The 19,240-nt window shown below is 44.6% G+C and overlaps 1 protein-coding gene across 2 annotated transcripts in view; it reads right to left on the reverse strand.

Moving 5' to 3' along the window:
* LOC410351 (neurogenic locus protein delta) overlaps positions 1-17,215 on the reverse strand; it is a 45,104-nt gene extending 27,889 nt beyond the window's left edge. The window contains exons 1-2 of one of the 2 annotated variants that reach the window (XM_006566412.3): positions 14,766-17,215; positions 10,910-11,212 (exon numbers count right to left, since the gene is read on the reverse strand). In XM_006566412.3, the coding sequence (XP_006566475.1) occupies positions 10,910-11,212; positions 14,766-14,825 (363 nt within the window). In that variant the 5' untranslated portion in view covers positions 14,826-17,215. Of the gene's footprint in view, positions 1-5,317; positions 9,535-10,909; positions 11,213-14,765 lie in introns of those variants that run through there. The other variant, XM_016915193.2, reaches the window with a different exon arrangement.
* Positions 17,216-19,240: the final 2,025 nt, after the last annotated feature.

Here is a 19,240-nt window from a genome sequence, read left to right on the forward strand (position 1 = left end):
CTTTTCGTGCATCTGCATGGAGGAGATATCTCCTCTCTTTTTTTTTTATTCGAATCACCTTCCAAGAATTCCTCCACTAATAATAATAATAATAATTAAAAATTACAACGATTAAAAATCCAGAATTAAACCGGGATCGGCAAGGGCAGCGTATCCTCGTGCATACGCGGAAGGATAAATAAATAAATTCGTGAAAACGTGTCCCGGTTTCGATGCGCAAAAGCGAGGCAGCTGCGCGTGCCTCATTGCGTCACGCAATTAACAATAAATTAAACGTTCCATAGGCGGCGGGCTGCGTCACGTGCGCACCTGCCACGCATTAGAGGGGTGCATGTTCTTTGGCGAACCGTGTCTAAAATGGTGGAGAGAGGAGGGGGGAGGCGGCCTCGAGTCGACGTCACGTGTCGCGGACAGATAGCGGAGGATACTCGTGTCTCTCTTCAACCCCTTTCTCCGTTTTTCGAATTACCACAGAGAGACGCGAAAAATAAATAATAATCGATCGAGAGAAAGAGAGAGAGAGAAAGCTCTGTTTTTAATGGAATGCTGTCATCGTTTCGGTGGAAACCTGTTATATATTCTTGTTCGTATTATCCATTATATGGATATTCGTGTATACCGAGAAGTGGTCACACGCAACACGCGATCGTGTAAGAGAAATTACGCTTGTCTCTGGCAAGGGGACGTAACCGGGCGATCTATTAATTCCTGCGCACCATCGTTATCGAATTAACTTATCCTTCCAAGATACTCGTGATCGATCGATCAATTGACAAGAGTCAATTTTCTAAGCTAATTTTATATTGCGTGATATTTTATTATTATAAAGAAATATTTGGGAAAATAATATAATAATAAGTATTTAATTATCGTCGAATTTCGATAATTATTTTTCCTCCTACGTGTACGTGTAAACGAGAAGGAGCTCGAAACAAAGTGAGCTCGGATGAAAACGATTTCACACGTCTAAGATGGAAATCCAGGCGCGAAAGGAAAGGGGTGTGGGCGTCGAATCGCTCGCACGACCATAAATCCAGCAACGAGATACCCTCCCTCTCCTCCCTATGGACGAGCGTGCGCGGCCCACGCCGCCGCGACACACGCATCGTGCGCGCCGCCGGTGGACGGCGGCGCATTATTGTGTAATAAGTACGTGCCGTACACGCGGTGCCCGGCTACGTGTGCAGCACGCGGTGATAATGCGACGTTTAATTATTAACGTCACACGCATGCGCATTCACATTCACACGCGCCCCGTATCGCGCACCGCGTGTGTACCTGAGTACGGTGCGAGAGACAGGACAGGGGAGACGGAGGGGGATACGGTGGGAGAGGAAGAGAGACGGCCGAGAAGCGGCTGGTATTACACACGACCTCGTTAGTCGTTGCCGCATCGTGAATAATAAATGTTTATATCCGGCCTCTCTGTCATCATCGTTCCTGTTCGCGTAAACGAGCCGACAACGCGGACGTGCCGCGAAAACACTGGGAACAATTTCATTATTCGGAGATACGCGACGACCTGTCGCGCAACAGCCACGCATTATTCACGTTTTCGCGTGTCTCTCTCTCTCTCTCATTTTTATGGTTAAAACTAGGGACCGATTTAATCTGGATGACCACGTGACGAATGGGCGACTCGCGCGCATGCGTGTTGATATTCCCCTCGTTACGGAATAGGTGACGCGATGGATGGAAATTGGATAATTGTTTTGATTTCGATACGAATGTTCGATGAATCGGAAAGTAGTACGAAAGTGGAACGTTGAAATATAAATGTCCAAATGTACGCGCATTACAAAGTAGTAGGTCAACGGTTCCATTGTGGAATTCTTTCGAACATTGAAATTTAAACTTTCGCTGTTATTATCATTCCGTTTACCGTTTACCGAAAAGGATTGTAGACAAAGTTTTTCGACGACAGAGAGAGAGAGAGAGAGAGAGAAAAAAGACCGCGGCGATTTCTTTGCTCGATATATATTCCTTGGAATCACGGGGCAATTTGTCACCAGGAAAAGAACGAAAAGAGGTAGAAAGAGGGTCGCAGGTATGTCACATGCGTGTACACGTTAGAAAGTTCCAGCGTAAATTCCGCGGTATACCTTGGTCCTCTGTTGAACCTTCTAAAGGGAGCCTTCATTCGTTCACGGTGAAACGGAGATAGAACGATAATAAGAGAGAAAAAAAAAAAGAAAAAAAGGAAAAGAAACGACGCGGATAAAACAGGAGGGAAAAAAGCGGCGGGAGGATGAAGCGGAAGGTGTAGACGGCTGAAAGAGGAGGGAAGAGCTTGAAGGAAGAAGAGGCAACGCCGCCCTTTTCTCTCGCGGCAAGGACGAAAGCGAGGCACAACGAAGGCCAGAAAGAAGGGAACGATGGAACGGAGCTCGGAGGCGAAGGACGGAGAGGGGGCCTCGACCCAAGGGGAGAAGGAAATAAATTGTCGAGGAGACAAATGCCACCGTGATCGGCCGCTAATTTATTACGGGGATCGGAATTAAGCCGACAAAAAGCTGAAAAAGCCCCGCGTAGGCATCCTAAGAACAATGTGTTGGGTGTGTTCGGTGGCCGGTTACCAGTTTGCCACGGTGAAACGAGACGATATAAAGATGAGCAAACGAGAGACGAGGAAAGAAAATGATAGTTTGAATGAAAAGGAGAGAGAAAGGTGTATTTCCAATATATGTATACTCATACGTATATAATATATATATGTATATATATATATATATATTCTGTCTAAAAAAAGAAACGAAGAAGGGAGGAGAAAGGAAGGAAGAAGAAGAAGATGGGGATGTAAAAAGCGCACCGTAAGGTAACGTTAAGAGTGAGAAAAGGAAAAGGGAAGAAAAGAGGTACTGCAAAAGCATACCACAGTATGGATATACATACATACATACATATATACGTACACAAGAAGAACCTGAATGATGAAAAGGAAGCGAAACAACCTCTGCTCGTTCCGTGTTTGACAGACAGAGAAACGAGGATAGAATGGACGAGGCGATCGAGAAGGAGCGAGAACGCGAAGAAACCGGTCAAAGATAAAGAAAGAAAGAGAGAGGCTCGCTCACTCGCGGCAGTCGGTTCCCACGGCTGCGCAGCATACCTCCACCTTCTCTCGCCTCTCTCTCCGCACCACGCGCGGTTCTCCTGCCCGCTCATCGTTCCTTCTCGGCCTCGTGCTCCTCTTTCTCCGTCTCCCTCTCTCTCGCTCCGACCATAGCGCGTCAACTCCTTTCTTTCTATTCTGCAATCCGTCTTTCTCCGTCTTTCGACTCCCTCGAAATATAGTCTCTCTCTTACCTCGTTTCGCACTATCGAGACCACATCTAGCCACTTCTTTCAGCCCCCCCTTCCTTTCTTTCTCTATTTCTTCGTTCCGATGGAACAACTCGTTCTCGTCTAACGTTCCTCTCGTTCGGTCATCTGTCCTTCTTTCGTGCGCGTTCAGTTTCGCCACGCAGCGTGCGCAAGCACTGCAATCTCGTCGCGCCGTACGTATATGCGCATATATTAATCATCGCGGAAAACGGTCGCGGCGAACGAGAAAGAAGAAACAGGTAGCCATGTGTATATATATATATATATAGTAAGTATGTAGATGCGACTGGTGATTCGGTATTGAGGCTGTTGCCGCTGGTAGAGCGTGATTCATCGTGGAAAAAGGAGCCGGAAGTCGGCTATGACTTTTCGTCGTATCCTGGGAAAACGCGCGCGACTATCCTTTACGTGATATCTTTATAACCGGTTTATATATATATATATTCGAAGCCTTTCTTTTTTCGCCATTAAAGGAAACCGATAATAATATGCAAATGGCGGAGGATCAAGACGATTAATTATTCCCAGAATAATTTTACCCATTAACCGATATTTATATTTTTCGATTCTTGTTTGAAGAAAGAAAAAGTATATATTTTTCAAAGGATGCGTCCGCTCGAATTTGCCTGTTAAAAGGTTAATTGACGGAGCATCGATTAAATAAGAGATGGTTATAAAAAGGGACGAGTGAGAGAAAAAAAAAAAAAAAGTAACACGGGACGAGCCATCGCGGAAAGCCGGGCTTGCTCGTCCTAGCGATTCTATTTTTAACCATTCACGCTTTAATGTCTCGAGCGCGTAGACGAGCGTGTGGTCTCGCGCTCGAGAAGCGTGGCATTTCCGCATGGAGAAATTTTCGTGGCCTCCATTCTTCGTCGAAAGGAGGAAGAGGAAACCGAGGATAACGAGCGACGACACTGCGAGCGACTCTTTAGGCTATCCCTATGAGCGACCTATGAAAAGTGCACTGACACACCCACTACGTGCCATTTTTTTTTTCAAACGCAGCGAAACAAAAGCGTGGAACAATTTCCGCGAGTTCCTTTTTATCGACAAATGCATCGCCCTCCCCTCCCCATTGTACAAACCGTGTCGAAGACGCGAGCGTTTAATCACGACTCGTTACATGGAATTATTACACCAACCGAATAATTTTATTCGTTCCTTTCCTCGTTTCGAGTAATGCGAACAAAAGTCACGCTTTCACAGTCCCTCTTCAACTCGCGCCAACACCGTTCTTCTATTAATGGATATTTCACCGAGCGATGAATATTACCCGAGATTTCTATTTCCCTGGTAATCTATTCAATTATTCAACGGAATTTCCTACGATCGGATAGGACTGGTCAATGGAACCGCATCGTAGATTTATTGCGTTAAAACGCAAACATCGATTCGATCTTCCCCGTTGCTGTCGCGTCGAAATTACTCTGTGTATCTCTGGCGGATGAAATGAAACCATTGTGGGACAGAGAGAGAGAGAGAGAGAAGGGGAAAAACATTCAGAAGCGCAAAAAGTGAAACGTGCTAGAACCGAGAGACCGTGATACAATCTATCCTCATATACAGTGATAGAAAAATAAATGTCCGAACGCGATCGAAAAGAGAGAGAGAAAAAAAAGATAAAAAGAAAACGTGGGACAAAAAGCACAAGTGCAATCGCAAAAACGTTCAATCTATAAACACATTTTTTTTTTTCTTTCACGATCACAGTGAAACGAAACGTAACGGAACGAACTAGAGATCATGATGATGAAAAACATCTAATAAAAACAAAACGAAAAAAAAACAGTGACACATCAGAAGTTTAACTGATCGTGCGATCTTAGCATAGGAAAAAAAAAAAAAAAAAGACTCAATTAATGTATCGACAAAAAGTGAAGCGAGACAGAAAAGCAAACCGAAACGAAGAACGATTCCACGTGAACAGTTCGCGCGTTCCATGGGACATGTTAATAAGCTTTGACAGCAGGTCTATCAGCTGATGGTATACCTGTTCGATGACCACGTGTCGCGCCTTCAGGGTGGGGCAGTACACTCCCGTTTATGTTGTATCTCTGTTCGAGTTGTGGCTAGAGTGAGGTTAGAAACGCTCGTGGCCCATATACATACTCTCTCTTTCTTCCCGGCGCTAGTGGCGCGCACGACTAGTGAAAAAAAAGATGGCTTCCGGACAGAAAGCCATTTTACTATTATTTACGGAGAACACTCTTCTTCGTTTCTTTCTTCGTTTAACTCTTCCTTCTGAAAGATGTCACTGATGTCGCTGCACGAAAGACGAAGAGGGAAGAGAAGTAAAAGACGAGGTAAATAGCGAAAGAGTGACTTCTCTTCTTCATCATCCACGACACGCTTCGAATAATCGTTGCTCCGCCTCTTAGTAGCTATTTGTAGATAAGTTCGAGCACAATTTGTAATCGTTAGCCAGCGTAACGCTCTAATTAGTTATTCTGCTAATTAGATTTTGACGGTTAATTAGCGGCCGACTTTCCCACGATCGCGAACACACAATGGCCGTCCCTGAGGCGCCACCTGCAACACTACTTTTCCGCCATTCGAGTCCCTCGATTTGACGTGCGACGCATCGATATATCGATTTGAAAACGCGAAACGATTTTATTGCGTGTGCATCGTGCGAATGAGAGAAAGGAAGGAAGCAACGAAGTAGAAAAGAGGTCAAACGCGGGTGATTCTAAAGATACACTACAGTCTAAAATCTCTTACTAGCAATAAGTTATGCAACGTGAAGTAGGTTCCTTCGTTTCATCTGTTCGCGTCAAACTTCACTATACTAGTAGCTTACGTCATATCGCAAAAGGAACGTTAAACATGGCAAATACGAATATCACGATTGAATTTACGGATACATCAATGATTAACGTATATTTTCTTTCCAAAAATATTACGCTCTTTAATATTATTATTCATAATATATAAAAATTAATATTCTTTCACGATTCTCTCTATATATAATAATCTTTTAACTAACGAAGAAAAACGAAGCGACAGTTTCCCACTTGCCTCGAGAGATCACCGACATCTACAATTGCAAAACTTTCACCGAATCCCTCCGGTGTATATCTCGGTTATAAAAAACTCATGGTATTCCGAGCATCGTGGAGCTGAGTCGGGTAGAGTACCGGTCAGCCGGCGTTCGAGTCCTCTCCCCGTCTCTAAGACGTAATTTATGCTAAACGTTTCACGTCGTGGAAGCCGCGTATCGGCGTATACCCGAGTCAGCCATTCATCCGATGCCCTTCTCCTTGTTCCTTCGTCTGGGACGCGAATCACGCAGCCTTTTCGGTCGTGGGACCACGATTCTCTGTCTCTTTCGGTCCCACCTTCTCTTCATTATTTCCCCACCTTCTCTACGCGGTTGGTTACGTATATATATATATAAACATATATATATATAATATATATACGTATGTATACGTATATATACGTGAGCGCCTGTATGTGTGTATGCCACCTTTATGCTCCTCTCTATCCTTAGCCGTCTCTGTTGGTCGCGCGGCGCGAACCTTTCATTTGTCCTTTTCTCTCTTTTTCTCCGTGCTCGACGTCCTTCTCGGGTTGGTACCCACGATCCTCGAGTATGTACGATACGCGCGGCTCCGCTTGTGCTTTGTGGACCGCGGACACACAGGAAAGAGATATAAGGAAAAGAAAGGAATTTTTTTAATGATTCTTTGAACCGACCCGATCATCTTTGTGCAACCGTTTTCGGGCGACAAGGAAGGATTACGTTACCGACGGCGAGAAATTATCGATCGAACAATTCGCGAGGGAATTGAAATTGATGAAAGGATAAAAAAAAAAAAAAATAATTAACCAAGAGAAACAATAAAGAGAAATATGTTATAAATAATAGAGGAAGATATCGTAATTATAGAAGCTAGAGATCGAGTTCATAGAGAAGTCGACAGAATCGAGTGAATTCCTCGACGATTCTGCACAATAGCAGCACTGTCGCGAATCGTGCTGTTTTAATAAGTCTCGCAACACGGTGTAACGTAAAGCAATTAACCCAAGAACGACGAAGGGAGAGAGAGAGAAAGAGACGTGGTGACTCTCAATCTTGATGCAACCAGACGAAGGTTACGATTACGTGTATACGTAAGAACTAGGGGGAACGTTTCTGTCTTTTAATTAACGGCAGGCATGCGTATTCCAGAACGCGCTTGCGCAACTAACCTCTTCCTCACTATTTTTCCTCACTAACTTTTGGTAACGCGGCGACTCCTCCGCCATTTTTATTTTTTTCTTATCTCACGGATCGACCGACACGCATGGTAATTAAGAAAGGAATCCGGGAATGAATCCAGCGTAGAAAATCACGAAGAAGACGGGATGTATTTATTTATTTCAACCCGTCATCTTTTCGTCGTCTTTTCACGCATTGAGCTCAAAGAAGCTCATCTATCCAAGCCATTCCGCTAACTGTTATTAATGATACATTGTTGCTTTTGCGTCTACGCACCGCGACTCCCGGCTGTAATTAGCGCATTTCCGCCACGTCGATCCGTCCGTGCAAACTTCGAAGGATTTCCTCCTAGTTAGGGATACAGTGTTAAATACTTTCGAATAAAAATTATCTTTTACGCTATGGGAATATATTTTAGTTTTTTTTTTCAATCATTAGAATATTATCATCGAGAATTTCTTTTTTTTTTTTTGCTGAATGAAAACCCATTCTCACGCACTGGCGCAACGAAAATAAATCCGACACTCCAAATAGCGATTACACGTTACGACGCCGCCTATTCCTTTTCCTCGACGTCGCTGGTATAAGAAGACAGATTACTACCGTGCCGATTCAAAGGTTGTTTCCACACGCAGGATTCCGGCCAGCCTCCTTCCTTCCAAGAACATCGATTCTTTTTTCTTTTTTTTTTTTTCCCTCCTTCATCGTCGAGAAGAGTTTCTGTCTTAGAACCGGCAGCCTTTTGCTGCCCGATATAGCTTGTAATATCGGCCGATACTGCGGTAGTGAAGAGTCGAAGGGGTGGGGATAGAGAATCGAGACAGAGGGCAGCAGGTTAAACGAGACGGTAGAAAAATTTTCGACCGAGGAAAAATCAGCGCGAGAGAAGAAGAGGAGGGGAAAAGATAAATAAATAACACGTTGTTGAAGAAGAGAAAAAAATGAAAAACAATGGAGAAACGCGGGTCTGAAACACGACGGAGGGAAAAGAACGAGCAGGACGGATTTTTGAAGTGAGACAGGGGAACTGGCGCAGAGGTGGCGCGAGGGGCGCCATATGGGTTAGTAAATTTAACTCTGCCCGCGAGAGAGCTTCGAAGACAACAAGGACGGGGGATAGAAGGAGCGAGAGAGAGAGAGAGACAGAGCCAGCGAGAGATTACGAGGGAAGTGTAGAAGCACAAAAGGCCTAGCCATCTGCCAGTGGCCCTGCAGTGCGTCTCATAGGCAGAAGTACTATACGCGAACAGCAACGAGAAGAAGTGACGTACACCAGAGATGGTGGGCAAACATTGGCGTAGATATGGTACTCGATGGCACGCGTTAACGAGCGGACGTATACGAGCCATCTTGAGAATGTGTCGCTTTATATAACGAGGATATTTGAACTTGATGGTATTCCAGTTCCTTTGTGATATTATTATTGAATCGAAATAAATATTAGACATTAAAACTAACCTATTTTTCTGTCTCTATTTTATTGTTTTTTTGAACCTTTATTTTAAACATTCTAACCTATACGATTCTTAAATGTTCGTATATACAAAAATTAATCTATAGTAACGCTTCTAAATTATTTGGAAAAATTATACTGTTCCCGCCAATGTCAAGAATTATCGAAACAACAACAAGCAAGTAATAACAGTAACAGCAGGAGGGAGAGACAAGTGCCATCGTTCGTCTCGCTTACTCCGCCGGTTCTCTCGCACCATCTGCCATTAGTTTGGCCATCCTCGTCGCACCGTTGCGCGCGGCTGTGCGTGCACGCGCGCATCGTGCTCACGAAACGTTCGTTTTTAATGCGATCGACCTGCCTTTCTTTCGTCGCGACCGCGAGAAAGTAGGAAGAAGACGAAGGGGGGCTCTGTAATTTTTCCCTTCCTCGCGAATTCTTCTTTTTCTTCTCCTTCGTTTCTTTTCTTTTCTTTTTTATTTCTTTTCCTTTTTCTTTTCGCCACGAGGTTAATTACTCGAGGCGATCGTTGGTTATATACGTGCGACGGCGGGCAGGTGCGATGTGTTCGTGAGATTTTACGCAATTTTATTTCCAACAATGGAAAGTGGTGGTCTGCTTTCAAAAAAAAAAAAAAAAAAAAGAAAAATAAAGCGAAGCGGCAGCTAATCAGCCAATTTGCTTTTCAATTTTTCCTTATCGATCCTTAACGGAAACGGGAGAAAATATCACGCCACGCTAAAGAAACCTTTTTACAACCCTTTCAAATGGTTGTATTGTTGGCAGCACAGAAACCGAGCAAAGATAAGAAAAGCTAACAGTTCTCTGCGACGTAATTACTTTTTTTGTTATACAAAAAAAAAAAAAATAAAAGATCAGTTTTTCGATGTTATACAAAAAAAAAAAAAATAAAAAAATAAAAGATCAGTTTTTCGATAACTTCTCTTTCGAAAAATTAAAAATCTAGAGTCGGATCGAGCAACTTTGTAAAATATGAAAATATCAGTTGACCCGGCTATAATTTAGCTCGCGCCAGAATTAATTTACCGGGAATGTGGAAAGATAAGGGGCGAAGATTGAATCTGATACAACGAGCAATTTTTACTCCCCGGTGAGCTCGCACATGTCTCCCTCATGGTTAAGTCAACGAAAGGGTCTTAATCTTCCGCGCGCGTTCATTATTCAAGACAAGGATCAAAGTTGGGAAACACCGCGTTCGTCAACCGGTGTCGCTTCCTCCCGTCGGATATCTAAGAGGAGACATCACGTGTACGTATACGTACGAGAGAAAAATTGGCTAACCTGTATTACCGACGTAAAACGCTCCACTAAAATGATCTCCTTCCTTTTTCCTAGCTAGCGTGATAAAGTATGGCGAAAAAAATGACGAATCACGATCGTGGAGGAAGATTGTTGTTGGAAACGAAGCCTTTGTAACGGAAAGCGGAAAACGTTTATCTAATAAACGTTTCGCAAATGCGCGTGAGAAAAACACGATTGCATACACGATGGCATTCATAATAGATCGATTTTTTTCTCCGCGATTTATTACGTGTCGTTCTCAGTTCCGTTTATGTTACCGATGATTTTTCCACGTTCCACGCACGCGATATGTTAATGCTTGCAGTAGCAAAAGTACGGAAAGGCAGAAGCATAAAACATGGACGATGTTTTATTTATCCGTGTTATTATCGCATATAATTCTCGTCGGACGCGAAGATAATATTTTTAATAGAAACAGTTGGAAATTGTTTAACGATGTTTCATACTTGCGATCGTTAAAGTGTATTACGATCAAGAATAACCTCAATCTTAACCTCACCGACGTAATAAAATTTATGATTATTGAAATATCGATACTATTTTCGTTGAAATGAATTATTATTCTAGAAAAATAACGCATAAAATATCTAAAAGACACTTACCGGCCACGTGAAGTCGAATGGAAATCTGATGGGATTAGTGAAGCCTGGAATGGCGACATTGGGGCTGAGATTAACGATGTTCTCGCCCAGAACGGGTGTGACGACGTCGCCGTATGTGCACGGCGTCGTCGTGTCGATCTTCACTTGATATTGTTTCAAGCAGACCCTGAACCTGGTCTTACAAACGCCTGAGCACTCGCCAGTCTTGGAAGTGCTGCCTGAACAGCACTTGCCAAGACTGTCTTTTCCATACTCGTTCACGAATGACTTCAGCCTCAACTCGAACACCCCAGAAGCATTTACCTGAAAATAAATCGAGTTTCATTCAATAAAAATTCTATCGAAACGAACGATCATCGATATATTTCTAACCTTTCGTCAATTTGCGTGTCAATTATCAAAATCAACCAATAACGAATCTTGAAGGCATAGTCACAACGCACCATTCAAACACCGCACCAGCGCCACTTGGCGAAAAAGATTGAAAACACGAAACACATTTGATTCCGCCATTGACGCAACTTTTTACACCCTGCTTTAACTTGATTCTGCGAACTGTTAGCGACGACAGAGGAAGATACGAGAAAACCGTCGAATTCTTCGAGCGAATGTGTAACGCGCGACAAACAAACTTGGTTAACACACTTCACTGTCGGGGGGTCGTCTCGTGCCCAACGACCGAACACGCCGCTGGGGCAGCACGTGTGTAAGCGCGTTTTTGCGCACGCGTGTATCTTCTGCGCTGCACATCTCCCAGGAGGAGCAGAGATATCCGCGCGAGTGACCCGACAAAAAGTGCTTTTTTTCGAGCGAGAAAGCTCTTCTCAAGAAAAAAAAAAAAAGAGGAAAGGAAAGAGTGGTAAAGGCGCAGATGAACATTTCGCGACGCGTGCTGTCGAGCCCCGATGATTATGGAACACGAGGGGCGTTTTCATGAGAAGGAGAAAAAAAGAAGGTGACTGAAATCGGTCGTAAACGTATTAGCATATGCTACCGATCGTTTCTCATCGGTTTCTATCGCTATACCGACGAAAAATTAATTACGATTCTCGATGTATTGAAGAAACTGTGCAACTAGAGACATCTAGAGGATTTTTTTGTATTTCATCTTAATAGAAACCTGAAACCTCGATCGAATGGAATCGAACTAATGATTACTTTGTAACAAAATGTTTACTATCCTACAATGTCACTCTACGAAGACTTTTAGTAACAGGCTTAAACACATATAAAGATTAAGATTTCGTGAATCAAAGAGCATTTTGGGAGGAATGGTTTTCCTTTGACGACAGTATCCAGTGTAAATAGAGTCGATATGTCAATATTTCTCCGGTTCTACTCTGCTCTTTGTCGTCGTTCGGACGGCGAGAGTTCTTGACCACTGTGGACAATGGCCTAAGGCTATATACACATACACACATACACACACATACACACAACATTCACAGGTGCGCAAGTGCACATACACAAAGGTAGCGTATAGGCCAGCAGACAGTCGAGAGAGCCTTCCCACGAGACATTGTATAGTCGAGCAAAACTATACATATATCGTGTCTCACGTGAACGAGAGGAGCGCACTAACCTTACTATCGAGCCTGCGGATCGTTTTACGATCTCGCCATGGCCCTCCTGCACGTCCATTATACCCCCGTTGCGATCTTCGAATTTCGTATCCTGAGACACCGGCATTCTTTCTCCTTTTCTTCAGCAGGTGAAAAAATAAACATAAAAAAGTGCTTTTTTTTTTTTTTTCTTTTTATCGCGTTTACGTAAAATGGTCGTTTCACACGTATTTTGCATACAGAGAAAAAGCAGAGGAGACACGTTTTACGAGTCTTACAATCGGAACGAGAAAAAAATATACATGATTTCGATCGGGCGAAAGAAATATTTCCTCGCGAACGTTTTTCATTACACGTCGTAAAACACAGCAGGTTAGAGGTAACGCGTACACATAAGCGACTCGCCACGATTCTCGATGAGGAATTCTCATTTTTGGCGCGCTGGAGCGCTATTCTCGGAACGAGAATGGCCGCCGCCGACTATTTACGGATACAACCAACGTTATTTCGTCACAAAACAATTTTCTACAGGCACCCCTTGAACACTGTGATTCCATATCACAGTATTCTGGTTATATATCTGGTTATATATACACTTTTCGATTCATCGATCAGAGGTTAACGATTAAAAGATTGGACGATTAATAAGAAAATTGTACCGGTTTGAAAGATATTTAGTGAAAAGACCGGTTCGATATGACGTAGAGACAAGAGATGATGAGAAGTTGGACACTTTTAAAAGAGAGCGAGAATCCAGATTTAGAGTTGTATGTCGGCGAATAAAACTGTTGCCACTGGTTTTCTCCTCTTTCGTCGGATAGTTCGAGACATGGCCGACAGAGGAAGAAAAAGATGGACGACAAGCGAAGGAGGGACAAGGAGCGGAGCGAAGAAGCAAGGACTTCGCGAGAGAGAGAGAGAGAGAGAAAAGCAGGGAATGAAAAAAACATCTCTCCCAGGAAGAATACACTTGGAACCCGTGGTGACTAGCGCGTGAAAAAAGAAACGAAACTATTATACACGCGAGGAGCACGAAAACACTTACGAACTTTGTTGCGTTGATTTTTATTGAAACTAAATTTTTTTCCCCCCCGAACCGAATATAGAAAAGGAAAACGAGACAGGGAGAAAAACAGATTGAAGGTGAGTTAAAATTGGAAAGCATTCTGCAGCTCGATCGAACCGTACACACATTTACAGATATAGACGTTCGACTGGATAAATATAAGCCGCGATCGCACTTACGCAAGTACTTAATTAGACGCGGGAGAACGTATCGGCAGTGTGCGCGCGCACACACCAGAACGAGACTGTAAATATATAGAGGGGCGAGCTTCTATTCTGAACGCACCCATCGATGGCGTGTCATCGTTTTTACCATAAATACCAACAGAGCTTACGACCGGTTTGACAGACGGGGAACGTCTCTTGGATTCCGAACCAAAACATCGCGCCATTCATCGAACAACGACGAAGGTCGCTTACGATGTTTCAGTTGACAAACGGTATAGGTTATCTCTCTCTTCGCTTCGTTTGACAACATGCGACAACGGATTAAGAACGTTGACAAAATAATCCGTTCATTCGTATATTCGTATACACCTTATTCCATTGTTACAAGTGCTGCAAGTTTTCAAAATTTTCCCGTGATCCCGTTCGATTCTATTTACAATACGTGTTTACCGATCGATCGTGGTTAATCTTTTTTGCTAGTTTGGAAAGATGGCGCGTTGCAATTACCGCTTTAAGCGGTATTCCCATGAAACCGAGCGGAGCGATGATTGACGGAACGCGGATAAAAAAAAAAATTAATAAAACGTAATTCGATGTGTTACGTATCCGGTGATCAATTTTATTTTCGATCGAAATTCTATTTTATCGCGTTGAAACGGAATTACAGATTCGAAAAAAAAAAAAAAAGATGAAACAATGACGAGACTAAGGCACGAGATATTTCGGAAGGAGCGATTGTAAAACATCTTGACGTCCGTTTAAAAAGATGTTTTGCAACGCGTTATACAGCGACCATTCCTCTAAAAATAAACAGAAATATTTCCAAGAAATCCTCAAGTATCTTTTTCGAGCAGACGTTGAAAAAAAGAAAAAAAAGGGGGGAAAGAAAAAGAAGAAGAGACGGCATTTAAATTTTTGACAAATTTCACACTTCGCGCCTAAATAAACTTCTTTTCAAAGAATTTCCTACCTTTTCGAGATGAACGATCAATCAGAATAAATTGTAAAAAAGGACGAAAGGGAAACGAACGAAATTAGATTAAATAAAAAATCAGACTTACCGCTCGGGGTGCTGGCAGAAGCACGACGGCGGCCGTCCACACGAGCATCGTGGTCCACATGTTTGGTGGTTGTTTCGTTCGATGTTTACACGCCGCCGATGCGTCGTCGGCGGAAGTGTGTGGACCGTGGTGCTCTGGTGTGCTCGTCGGCGTTACCTCCTCGCCGTAATTTCGCGAGGCTGCATAGCCACCGTACCGTGGAAGGTACGAGCTACTGTATCCCTTCAACACACACTGTTTTTCCTTCTTTCGTTGGTCGATCTCGTCAAGATATACGTAATCCTTGTTTCAATATGTGAATTGAAGAAAACTTTGGCCGGCTTGTATACTTCACGCAAAATGAAAAAAAAAAAATAAAGTCGGAACGAAGCTAACTCACGGATGATTCGCGCGGTCACTTCTGTAGCTGGTCCGTAGCACACTGTATAATACACTCAGAAAAAAAATGATGCTGATATATATATATATTTATTTATTATTTATATTTATGTATATCCGGTGGCAAAGAGGTAATCACGGTAGCCGCGAGAATATTAGAAAATCACGCGCGATCACTGAACACTGTGACACACTTTATTCCATTATCCGTGGGACGCCGAGAGTCGTAGAACAGCTTCGTCCAACAGGGTATGGGATAAATACTTTTGCGCGTAGGATCTATGAAAAACACACTGATGGTTTGCGATCCTTCGGGCGACGCCTCTCTCTTTCTATTCGTTGGATGACGATTTGAATATCTCTCCGGGTTCTTTTTCCGTCTCTATGTGTGTGTATATATATATATGTATAATATAGTAGACAGATCGTGTACTCGATAATCTTTTTTTTTTTATTTTCGTCAGCTCTTTGATCGTTATTAAAAATCTCACAAGTACGCTCGTGTTGAGCGTTCATTCGCGGCACACGAGCCACTACGTCGACGAGGAGCACGACAATCCGCCACGAGCATAATTTTCCACGAAAAGGCACGTATACAACACTCTCCTCCTCGCCAACCGTCGCAACAACGACGAGTCGCGCACTGACTGGCCGTCGACGAACCGTGAGGAATATTCCCTCGGAGACCGCCGGCAAGAGTAGCACGAGAGGAGAAGTGATGCTAGTGGTGGTGGTGGTGGTGGTGGTGGTAGCGGTGGCGATGGAGAAAAGAGTAGGAGGAAGAAGAGAAGGGTAGTGGTGTACAGGCAAAGGTGGAGGTGGAGCGAGGATACCCTCACCGTGTGTGACGAGTCAAAGACGAACGGGAGAGTCAATGTGCTTTTGCCTTCGCACACCGACAGAGGGGAAGAGTTTTCGTAGAGCTAAAGGGAGGGGGGAAAGCAGGAGAAGTTACACACTATAGAGAACCGGCACGAAAGGCACTACTCCGCAGCTGAGCTACTACTGGATCCAGAGATGCGCCCCTTGATCGTGGTACCGGTGCCAGTAAGCCCGTATTTTCCTTTGTGAAAGTACTTCTTAATCGTGTGCGTACATACGTCCGTATACGAGTACAGCTTGATCTCACTCTGTGTCCCATTAAATGCCCTCCTATCCTTCTCCGTTCTCTCCGATATGTACACCGTATATATATATATATATATATATATATACACGATCGTAACTCCCACTGAAAAAGCTGTATATATCGTCGAACGTGTTTCCGCGCCACTAATAGGCAACACTAGCGCCACACTGTGGTCACTCGGGGAATCACTATAACCATCGACTGCTCACGAAACACTGGCAACGCGCGATCGACAGATGGCGAGTCCGATCTCGGTTGCTTTCGCGTGCACGATGACCGTGTAGGAACTCGGCAACGTTGAATCGTGTGTTAACTATACTACGGTGTCAGTGCGCGCGCCTCTTCTATCCTTTCGATACTTTCTATCCTTGTCCCTCTCCCACGACAACGCAGCGAGTTATATCCTTGGATAGCAGAGAACGGTAAACGTGTATAGTCCGTCTTCCTCTTAACCGAAATCCTCTCTCCTCTCTCTCTAGCCCCCGTACGTACACGCGTGCGCTTCAAGTTTGCGGAACGACGGGCTATGTATCCGCGCGTCTACACCACGGCGTGCAACCCTCGACTGGAGGTAGTAAGCCGGGAGCACCCCTACTTATAATTGTGGTCCCGCCAGGCCCCCGACGGGAGGGGTTGGCCAACTAGAGGGGTGGTGGGTAGCGGCTGCGCCGGTGGTACGACGTGTGGAACTCTAGAGGGGTACGGGGAATTCGGGCGAGGGAAACGAGGGGAAGAGGATGGTAAAAGAGGCAGCTGCAGGCCGGCTGCACGCGCCCACCCCCACCACCGTAGCCTCTGTACGACACCCCAGCCACTCGTGCGGACTTCTTGCCCGCTTTGCTTGCTTGCTTGCTTGCTTGCCTGCCTGCTTGCCTGCCTGCCTGCCTGCTTGCTTGCTTGTCTGTCGTGGAGACTCCTCGGGGCGCCTGTCTTTCTCTCCCTCCTCCCCCCCCCCCTCCTCCGTCCTCATATCTTCGTCCTACTCCTTCCTTTTCGCCTGCTTCTCTACTCTACCTCCCCTCGCCCCAACTCGCACCGGTTACACTTCCCCCCGGCCTGTCTCTTGTCTCTGTTCCACGAGCCACGATAACTCCGTACCCCATCCGACGGCACGCGCCGCGTGCCACCTCCTCGTGACGTCATACCCTTCTTTTTAAGCGTATTACGCTCCTTACGCTCACCGCGATACGCTCGCACTGCGGACGAGTTACCGGCCTGAATTACTTCTGCGCCGCGATACGAGCCGCCCGCTCCTCCTTAATTCGATTATGCCGACGTGTTGCTCCCTTCCCCTCCACCTCACTTTCTCGTTTATCTTCGAATACAATTTCTTTTACATAAGATCCGACAAATATTTCCACCATATCAATTTTTAATTAATTAATTAATTATCTCGTTTTTCTCTCTCTATTATTTAAATTTTAAATTTCGATCGAAATTTCTCAACTCTTACAAATTACTTTTTACCACTATTTGCTCGCTAGTTTCTCGATCTCCTCCCTATTTGGATGGAACGGTTCCTCGTCTCGTCGCCCTTCCTCTTTCAATGAACCCAAAAGTCTCCTGGGCCGGTGTGACGTCACTCGTTGCAAAACCTGATGGGGTGCGGTGTACCCTTGTTCGGCCCCCTCCGTGCCCAAGTATTAAGCGTACGTGGCGCGGTGCACGGGGTGACAGATTATTACTACGGTGCGCATACTGCTCGTCGCGGCCCTTTGTGCCTGGGAGCATAATGCCCTGGACCTGTCTCGAGCACGAATCCACGTCCCCCTCCCCTCTCCCTTTATTGTTCCCCGGCGCGAATCGCTCCTTTCTCGTCCCCTCTTCCCTTTCCCCCCCCCCCTTTATTTAGTTTTCGCAGCCTGTTGTCGTCCCGCAAAGTGCCGTGGCGCAATCGTAAATTTAACATTATTACCGTCCTGTTCGTAAAATTCCTCCTCCCTCCTCCCCCCCTCCTTTCTTCAGTTTTCCTCCATCTCGAATTTTCTCGTTCGAGTTGGATCAATTCCCCCTTCGAACAATTCAAGAGAGCGTAGAAGATAATCATAGAGGTAAGAGAATCGTAAGGCGAGGGGTGGTGCGACGAAGAGGGGAGGCGAAATCGTTGATCGAGTAAACATACGTTTAGGAGGAGTGATAACACGGGGCAGAAAGAAGCCTTTGTTGTTTTCGTGGCGGCCATGGTAGGTGTATGGTATACTTCCGGTCACGAGGTGGTTCAACAGGTCAGACCAACGAGGGAGCCAGATGGAACCACTTCCGGCCTCGCTTTTGCCACCACGCCGCAAGCAGTCTCCTTCCTTCTCTCTTCACGCTCTTTACCTCGTACGTACCTCCCTTCACCTTTTTTTCTACGTCCCCGATGACACTTGTAAGGATGTGATTGCCTCCCTTGGCTCGCGTACAGTTTGTGTACAAACAGATCGAGATAATCGGGGAAATTAGAGAAGACGGCACGAAACAACCCTTTGGAAACTTTATCCGATAAGATCGATCTTGATCGAGTCTTCGATATCTCTATTTCGATCATCTCTCCTTTCCTATTGTCGTATATATATATAAAAGTACGTATAAAGTTCTATAGATTTAAAAAAAAAATGATAAAACTCTTACTTCGAACAGTTGTTCAATCTATTAAATTACTCGACTCGTTAATTTAATTATTCCAGCTTCGTTAATTTCTCTCGTCTATTCACGTTTAATCCTCTCAGTGTATATATATATATATGTATCTATATTACGTTTACATGTGCGAGAAGGAGAAATAACGTGACCGAAATTAATTTACGTTTTAAAAGAGTCGAGCGAATTAACAGGTGTACGTTTAATTTTCCTCGCGGTTTTCTCACGCAATTCTTACGAGCCGAAAAACGCTCGTACCTGGGACGTGCGCGCGCACGTCTCACAGAGAACGCATGATTCGCAACGTGGCGGTTCGGTCGATAGCCGCGGAACACGTGAATCCGTC

Source organism: Apis mellifera, linkage group LG11 (assembly GCF_003254395.2).
Source record: "Apis mellifera strain DH4 linkage group LG11, Amel_HAv3.1, whole genome shotgun sequence".
Lineage (NCBI taxonomy): Eukaryota > Metazoa > Arthropoda > Insecta > Hymenoptera > Apidae > Apis > Apis mellifera.